The 10,187-nt window shown below is 33.0% G+C and overlaps 1 protein-coding gene across 1 annotated transcript in view; it reads right to left on the reverse strand.

The window, feature by feature from the left end:
• Window positions 1–10,187, reverse strand: part of LOC115942605 (protein eyes shut homolog) — a 486,269-nt gene that overhangs the window by 301,926 nt on the left and 174,156 nt on the right. The window contains 1 exon segment of the mRNA XM_081827582.1: window positions 8,378–8,577. Coding sequence (XP_081683708.1) covers window positions 8,378–8,577 — 200 coding nt within the window.

Here is a 10,187-nt window from a genome sequence, read left to right on the forward strand (position 1 = left end):
TGATGTATACACTGAAAAAATGTATTCTTTTTTATATTTTGTTTTTTTTTTTTTTTTAAAGATTTTATTTATTTGAGAGAGAGAATGAGACAGAGAGAGAGAGCATGAGGGGGGGAGGATCAGAAGGAAAAGCAGACTCCCTGCTGAGCAGGGAGTCCGATGCAGGACTCAATCCCGGGACTCCAGGATCATGACCTGAGCCGAAGGCAGTTGCTTAACCAACTGAGCCACCCAGGCGCCCTGATATTTTGTTTTATTTTCTATTGAAGTATAATTAACATACAGTGTTATATTAGTTCCATGTGTACAATGTGATTATTCAACAATTCTATACATTTTTCAGTGATCATCAAGATAAGCGTACTCTTAATCCCCTTTACACCCAACTCCCACCCACCTCCCCTTGGGCAAATGCCAGTTTTCCATATTTAAGAATCTGCTTTTTGTGTGTATCTTCTTTTGTTTGTTTGTTTTGTTTCTTAAGTTCCACATATGAGTGAAATCATATTAAACTTTGAGATTCCAACCTTAAGGATATTGCTTTGTTTTCCAAGAATTACTTGCTGAATTAAATTGCATAATAATTAGCATTACCAAGAAATTCATGTCTTTCTCAATTCTAATCTTTTGAAATTAAATGAGTATTTGCCTGAAAGATATAGCAATCACCAACTTTCAACATAATTTTATGGGTAGATCAGTAATGTTCTTATTTTATTTTCCACATGTGGTAATAAACTAAAATGACCTTAACTATGTCCCCAGGAGGAATAAAAATCTATATAAAACTTAATTTGGTGAAATAGAGCAATCCCTATGTGTGTTTTATAGAGTCAAATTCATCACATTGAATAAAGAGGGTTTCTCTGTCACTAATAAAATTTTCTTTTTAACACATAAACATATTTTTTTGGATTTACTGTCATATTTGGTGTGTTCAACATTGCTTTGTGTCTAAAATAATATAAATTTATCTTTTAAAAAATAATGATTTGGTCATAAGTTATTGTCAGATATTTTGAAAGGCAAACTACAATATAAATGCTCACGATTGATCATATATTTTTACTTATTTACATATGGCATGACAAAGAACATGTATATCACAATAGCACTAAACAGAGAAGAAAGTACATCATTATATTCAAAGTCAATTTCAAAGGTTATAAAAAGGTTGAAAATATGCAAATATTAATGTAATTCTACTTTAGTTTATTATGATGTTGATTTAGTAAAACTATATTTTAGAATGATTTAATTTATTGATGTTTTGAAAATTTGTAATTCATTTTAAAAACACAGTGGTTAAAGCAAATAGCAAAACATTCCCTGCTCATGGATTGGAAGAAATATTGTTAATATTTTTTTGGAAGAAACAGTTTCAATTATTTAATTCTTGAAAGAGGAATGGAAATAAATCTCAAAACCAAATATTGTACAGTCACTTGAGGGAAATGCAGAATAAAGATTCAACAGTTTTACCTTAGTAATGAAAAATGAGATGTGTCCACATCCTTAATTTGTTGGCTCTGGCCTATGTTGTACAATTCTGCAGTCAACTCTTAGCACAGGTCAGTGAAGAGAGGTAGCATGAAAAATGATGAGCTCTAGAGACTATCCAAGAGTGTCTACTAACTATATAAGCATTTGTGTTTGTTTATATCCATATTTTTGTGCTTTGGAATAATTCCAATCTATATGCTCCTGTAAAAGGCAAGCAATTTCCAGGCTAAAGTCAACACCAACCAACTAGGGTCAATCCATTCTCTGTCAATCTACAAATTTAATGCAATCCACATGAAAATACCAATAATATTTTCCACAGAACTAGAACAAATAATACTAAAATTTGTATGGAACCATAAAAGACCTTGAATAGCCAAAGCAATCTTGAAAAATAAGAACAAAGCTGTGGAGATAATCACAATGCCAGATTTTAAGATATATTACAAAGCTGCAGCAGTCAAAACAGAGGTACTGGCACAAAAAATAGACACATAGATAATGGGACAGAATAGAGAGGCCAGAAATAAACAACACTTATATGGATAATTAATCTACAACAAAGGAGGCAAGAATATACAATGGGGTAAAGACAGTTTCGTCAACAAATGGTACTGGGGAAAGTGGACTGCTACCATGCAAAATAATGAAATGGGGCCATTTTCTTATACTATATTACACAAATAAACTCAAAATGGATTCAATACCTAAATATGAGACCTGAAACCATAAAGCTCTCAGAAGAAAACATAGGCAGTAATTTCTTTGACATTAGTCATAGCAACAGTTTTCTAGACATGTCTCCTCAGGCAAGGGAAACAAAAGCATATTAAACTATTGAAACTGCATCAAAATAAAAAGGTTTTGCATAGCAAAGGAAACCATCAACAAATGAAAAGGCAACCTATTGAATGGGAGAAGATATTTGCAAATGATATATCCAATAAGGGGCTAATATCCAAAATATATAAAGAATTTATACAGCAAAACACCAAAGAATCCCACAAGTAATCCAATTAAAAAATGTGCAGAGGACATGAATAGACATTTTTCCAAAGAAGACATACAAATGGACAACAGATACAAGAAAAGATGCTCAACATCACTAATCATGAGGGAAATGCAAATAAAAACCACAAATGAGATATCATCTCATACCTGTCAGAATGACTAGAATCAAAATGACAAGAAATAACAAGTGTTGGCAAGGATGTAGACAAAAAGGAACCCTTGTGCACTGTTGGTGGGAATGCAAATTGGTGCAGCCACCGTGGAAGATAATATGGAGATTCCTCAGAAAATTAAAAACAAAACTACCACATGATCCAGTAATTCTACTACTGGGTATCTACTCAAGGAAACCAAAAACATTAATTCAAGAAGATATATGCAACCCTGTGTTCATAGTGGCATTATTTATAAATTTATTTTTTGATTCCTAGTCAAAGGTTTATTTTTTGGAGAGAGTAAACAAAATAAAAAGTTGTTGGGGGATTACATAGTCCATCTGATATTTCTGAAAACATAATCTCTATGTAATGGAAAGCCACCTAAGTGTGGTTGTTAAAATACAGATGTTTTATTTCAAGTTATAAAATGAATTAACTTCGGCAAAGGTGATTGATGATTGTTGAAAGTAAGTTACTGTAGACCAATACCCTTACCCTGTATACCTCCTAAGTTACCTACCACCTCTGATTTTTCTATCCAAGCATTGAAAGAAATAGCATCTATCTTTCCTTACTTATGATATGAAGGGATTCAGGAAGGCTTACTTATTTTAGATATTTGATTTAACAATATGTCATGGTTGCTGAGATCTTATAATTAAAAATTTATTAGTTTTTCCTGATTTTCTTGAACATTTTTTAAAAGGAAAAATACCAATGTGAGTAATCAAATATTTTTTACCTATCTTTTAACATAATACATACAATAGTATGAACTAATTACACTCAGTTCATGGCAAAACGTGTAATGAAGCTTAGGTGAATGAAAAGGGCAAGAATATAAAACACTTCAAGACTATGGAGGCAATGACCAAAAAGAGTTGAATTTGGAGGAAATATCAAAGTGAGGGGACATTTCCAACTGGATGGTGGGAGAGTTGTGGCAGATGGAAGGGACTCTGCAAAGCCAAAAGCAGAGAACACCAAGGAAAAAAATTGTCTAGAACAGGATTTCACATATTAAAACAAAAACAAGTATCTTTGTGTCTCAGTGCTTGTTGTTGTTGTTTAAAGATTTTATTTATTTATTTGACAGAGAGAGACACAGTGAGAGAGGGAACACAAGCAGGGGGAGGGAGAGGGAGAAGCAGGCTTCCCGCTGAGCAGCGAGCCCAATGCGAGGCTCAGTCCCAGGACTCAGGGATCATGCCCTGAGTGGAAGGCAGATGCTTAACGACTGAGCCACCCAGGCACCCCTCAGTGCTTTGTTTTATAAATTATTTGCTATATTCTTTATAATCTACATGGTGCCAGAGAAAAAAGTTATGTATAATGTTTTTACTTATTACTATAGCCCTCTGCCTTGTGATTCTAATTTGGATTTTAGGGTAATTTCAACATAGTTTTTATGGTTTAATAAAACTTGCACACATTAAAATGCTATTAAACTGTTACACATGGTTAATAATATATGGACTTCTGAAAGCAGCCATTATTAAACTGAACAAAGTCATTAATGTCTTTAAACTTTGTACCAGGATATAAACTACAAAAGAGATGTTTAAATGTATCTACAGAAGAGTCATGGTACCTGATTATATACATTTTTTCTTTTTTTACTATATGTATATTTTTTTGTATTAGTACTCTAATGAAAATTAAAAAACAAAAAACCTCGCTGTATTCTAGAATTGACTTTCCCACTGATCATGACTTTGAAGGCAATTGACAGTATAAAACTCATATCTTTTGCTCCTTCATCTATGTACTAACTAGATTACCAGAGGCAATCTCTATAATCTTCTGCAGCCCTAAAATTCAATGTGTTAGTAAGAAACATCCATTTGAGTTTAGGACTTGAAATACAATCATAAATTATTATATTTTCTGAGCAAAAGGTTATTTTCATTTATTTTAAATAACAAATGGCAAAGATTTTTAAAAATCTTATCAATTATTGACCATATTTTTTATTTTCAACATTCATATTATTAATTTAATATGTCTTCACTGGGCAATATAAATGAACTCACTCAAGAGTTTGAGTTTCTGAACATATATATTACTAAAAATAAATTTAGGTATTTGAAATGTCCTGTCTCATCTTCAGAAATGATCTAAGGTATGATTATAAAATTGACTTTAAAGTATGATTGAATTACTTAAACATTATGTTCCTTGGCACCTAATAGCCAAGTTATTTTTTATCTAAAACTAACCCTAGCTTATTTTGCTTGAAATGGTTAACTGATTTAATTTATGTCAGTATTCAAAGCAATATTACCTATGTATTTGTCCATAGTAATGAGGAAACTAGCTACATATTACTGGCTTATTCATTTTACCATCTTCAAGGATCATATTCTAAACGGTCAGACGTCAGTACATCCTTTTTTTTCTTTCATTTTTTTTCTATTTAAGGACTACCCATTCCTTTCAAAATTTAGCTACTATCAAGAAGATTAAAAAAATGAATACTAGCTATTCTTTCTTTTTTAAGATTTTATTTTTAAGTAATCTCTACACCCAACATGGGGCTTGAATTTACAACCCCAAGATCAAGGGTCGCATGCTCTACTGACTGAGTTAGCCAGGCACCCCGATAACTAGCTATTCTTAAAATGTATCATTGTTCTAGTTATAACGTAATCTAAATGAATCAGATGTCTTCATGAAAAAAATCGGCAATGACCAAAGTATAAATCTGACACCCTCAGACCTAGAGAAGCCCAATACTCAATGTCTTGAGAGTAAAGTGGAGATATTTAAATGGGTCCATATATGCTCATCAATTTCACCCTGGATCTAAGCCACCATACCACATGTAGTTAAAGTAGGTTCTCAGGTATGCCTCTGCATTAATACATGCTTCTACTCCACTGCTTTACCTGGACAGGCTTATTTAAAACAGTCTTGTAGACACAGAAATAATACAATAAAGAAGAATCTGGCCAATGGAGTTGGGATATAAAAGTGTTCATATGAGACATCTGGGTAAACAGCAATAAAGATTAATAAAACAGGCATAAACATGTTAGTAACTGAGACTCTGAGTCAACTTAAAAAATTCTGCAACAAAAAGTGAGCCAAGAGGGGCGCCTGGGTGGCTCAGTTGGTTAAGCGACTGCCTTCAGCTCAGGTCGTGATCCTGGAGTCCCAGGATCGAGTCCCGCATCAGGCTTCCTGCTCGGTGGGGAGTCTGCTTCTCCCTCTGACCCTCCCGACCCTCCCCCCTCTCATGCTCTCTCTCTCTCAGTCTCTCTCTCTCAAATAAATAAATAAAATCTTTAAAAAAAAAAAAAGTGAGCCAAGTTATTGGCACTTCAAGAAAAATGAGTTCTTCAAATAAATTACTTTGTAAACAGAAAATAACATGGTTTGTTAAGTGGGCATTATATTTACAATGAAAAAAAAAAATCCAGCTACTTAAAATGTCCATATGCATTGAAAAGTAAGAGAAAATAAAAAAAAGTCTCCCAAAGAAAAATTTTTATAAAACTAGATAAAAAGGGTGAGAAGTAAGTAGGTTTCATACTATTTTTTTAAAGATTTTATTTATTTATTTTAGTGACAGAGAGAGAGAGAGACAGCACGAGCCGGAGGGGCAGAGGAGAGGGAGAGAGAATCTCAAGCAGGCTCCCTGCTGAGCTTGGAGCCTGACAAGGGCTCTTTCCCAGGCCCCTGAGATCATGACCTGAGCAGAAACCACGAGCGGGACGCTTATCTGACTGCGCCACCCAGGTGCCCCAGGTTTCATACAATTTTTTAAATAAAGAAAAATCATTATTTTATTATGGTTTAAATAAATATACCACAGGTTAATCCTTAGCCCACACACAAATATATGATTTAACTTGCAAAACATTTCATCCCATGAGTTTTCTTTTGTAAATAAACGTTTTGAGGATCGCGCTAACTTGGCACCAATGCTGATGGCTACTCAGTCACTGTGCAAGTCCCTTAGAAAATGAAACTCCTAAGGCATTTAAATTTACCATTCACAGACTTTCAGGAGCTTTCAGGCATACTGAATCAACAGTGAAAATTTTGAAAACAGACAACTCTTATTTAAATGAAGTTTGAATAACCTTGTAGCTGTAATGGTTGCCTATGCTTGTCCCTGGGAGATAAGCCAGGAAAAGAAGCAAGCCTCTTGAGTCTAAATTCCTTTGACTTCATGCTTTAAGAAAGGTCAGCCTAGCTAGCCCATGATTAACATCCCCTAAAAGGAAGTTTTATAGAGTAGCTTTTATAGTGCTTGAATTAACAAGGTTGCAAAAATACATATTTTAGTTTTAGGTTCACTTATTTCTATTTTTTTTTATTGAACAGAATGGGTTTCCATGAATGGAACCTTGATTTATAACAGCATATTCATTGGAGATAAATGCCCAACTTACTGTTGCTGACTTCATCCAGGCACTGATTAGGTTATAACCCAGAGGGTCCTTGCAGTGGTCAAGTGGTCATTTTTATGATATTTTATGTAATTAAAATTGATATTAGGAACATATTTACTTTCTATACTTTACCAAACCACCAGAGTAAAATAAGCAAAATGCAAGCTTAAAAATAGAAAATGCAACAGAAACAACACATACACACACATACACACACTCTACAAATTAAAAGGCATGTTAGGCAATATATAGTAAAGAATAACTGTGTCATAATAATAACACTGTCTTCATATGTTAAATGAAACAATAATAATGTTGGATTTATGTGAAATTATCATCTACATGTGCCTTACTAGAGATATGCCCCAAATAAAATGATACTGTGGGGATCAAAATAAATAAGAGGACAAAAACACACTGTAGGTATTGATCAAAGAAAACATGGTGGTGGTAATATTAAATGTAATGCAGAATATATTAATAATTTTAAAAAGAAATACTTGACAAAATATAGAAATAATAGAAACTTTACCACTAAAATAATTATGCATCAAAATACACATGATATTTCAACCTTTCAATAATTTAAGATATTTAGAAGAAACACAGTTGCTGACAGATTTTAACTTAATATCAGGCTCTCAAAAATCAGACTGAAATAGAAGAGGTACATTATTTTTTTAAATATGTGGGTCAATTAATATTTTACAAATTGAACAGGTAATGGCTACATTCTCAAATGACCAACCAATTACATATTATATAATCATAAAGAACAAAGGTAATGAAAATTCATCTCCTAAGAATTTTTAAAAGATACCTTAAATAGTAGTTGGTTCAAAAATACAGTGACACATTAATTTATTTTTATAAATCTTAGCAAATGAAAATTTTCTCAGTTGTTAAGATCTGAGAATTATAAGTATAGCAGGAAGACTAATGAATCTCTATAAGAAGTATATTATAAATATGAACTATCTATGCTTCATTCATATGGTGTAATACTTAAGAAAAGGAATAAGAATCCAATTTTGGGAAGGATAGGTGATATGAAACAATTATAAAATGAAAGATGATTAGATTTGGAAGTCCAACATGAGATTTATATGAATATACGGTATTTGGAAAAACATATAAATAATGCTTTCTTAGAATTGTTGACTTAAAATTTGTGATTTCATTTTTTTTTTAAGATGAAAACTTACTTAAAAACTTGGTATCTGCATTTCAGAGTGCATCACTACTAGGATGTCTATATGCTTTCTTAAATATATATCGGTTAATTGTGAGTAAATAAATACTAACCTGCAGTAAAACATGTGTCCAGGTCCATCAACACAAATCCCTTCATTAAGACAGAGGACCAAATTCAGTTCAGGCTCAGCATGACTGTCAATATTTATTTCACAATATGCACCAGTGTATCCACTTGGGCAAATGCAAGTAAAGTCACAGATTGATTTCTGACAGAAGTTTTCATTTATGCAAGGAATTGATGTGCAGTCCTAAATTAAGAAATAGAGGATCAAATTTGATTACTAGTGATGAGACTAATAATTTTATTAAAATTATATTTTATTTAAACGTTTTTGAGAAATCAATATGCAAGCTTATCTGATATTCCCTTCCTCTAGTAATTGAAATATGTTTCTAGTAATAAATGATTTTTATTTTTTATCATGAGAAATACTCTGTCAAATGTCCCATTGCTAATTTTTCAGAAAAAAATCTTTATTAAACTTTACTAAAACATGTATCATGGCAGTGAACACCTACTCCCCTAAGCACCCTAGTAATGGTGCTAATGCGAATTCTATGTATATAATATCAGGAATTCACTGACCCTTAGTATACATCCCAGTTTGCCTGGAACAGCCCCAGATTAATTCTGCTGTCCTAAGGTAATGATTAATAGTGCCTTTACTAACTCTCAAAGGAATCCTGGGTTTGAACACATACTTAGAACAGACAATTCATAATTGACTAATATCTCTCTTAAAAACAAGACATCTTAATATCCCTTTTTATTCCCTTCATAATCTTTTTTCACCAAAATTATTTTAATACATATATTCCTTTTTCAGATTTATTGAGGTATAACTGACAAAAAAACCCTGCACTATATTTAAACTAAACAGCATGATGATTTGATATACATATACATTGTGAAAAGATCCCCACCACTGAGTTAACTCATACACCTATCACCTCACATATTTACCCTTTTTCTTATTCGAGTGGAGGGAGTGAGACCAGTTCAGTTCTACTCTCTTAGCAAATTTTAATTATTGAATACAGTGTTATTAATATAGTCACCATGATATGTATTAGATTCCCAGAATTTCTACATCTTATAACTAAAAGTTTGTATGATTTCCCAGCCTTTCCCTATTTCTCCCATCCCCTGACCCCTGGCAATCAACCTTTCTACTCTGTCTCTATGAGTTCAACAATATTTTTTTTTAAGATTCCACATAAAAGTGATACCATGCAATACAGTATTTGTTTTTAGCCTGGCTTATTTGCCTTAGTATAGTGCCCTCCAAGTTTATCAATGTTGTCACAAATGGCAGGATTTCCTGCCTTTTTAAGGCTGAATAATATTCCATTGTATATATGGATGCCACATTTTCTGTATCCAACTGTCAGTTGATGAACACAGGTTGTTTACATACCTTGGCTATTGTGAATAATGCTGCAGTAAACATGGAACTACAGATATCTCTTCAAGATAATTTTCTTTGACTATTTAATCAGAAGTGTGATTACTAGATTGTTTGGTAGTTACATTTTTAATTTCTTGAGAAATCTCCATAGTGTTTTCCATAGTGACTACCAGTTTACATTGCCATCATCACTGTACATTTGGGTTACCATTTTCCCACATCCTTGCCAACATCTGTTATCTCTTGTGTGGTTTTTTTTTTTTTTAAAGATTTTATTTATTTATTTGAGACAGAGAGAATGAGAGACAGAGAGCATGAGAGGGAGGAGGGTCAGAGGGAGAAGCAGACTCCCTGCCGAGCAGGGAGCCCGATGCGGGACTCGATCCCAGGACTCCAGGATCATGACCTGAGCCGAAGGCAGTCGCTTAACCAACTGAGCCACCCAGGCG

Source organism: Leptonychotes weddellii, chromosome 8 (assembly GCF_054177405.1).
Source record: "Leptonychotes weddellii isolate Sample4059 chromosome 8, ASM5417740v2, whole genome shotgun sequence".
In the NCBI taxonomy this organism is placed as follows: domain Eukaryota; kingdom Metazoa; phylum Chordata; class Mammalia; order Carnivora; family Phocidae; genus Leptonychotes; species Leptonychotes weddellii.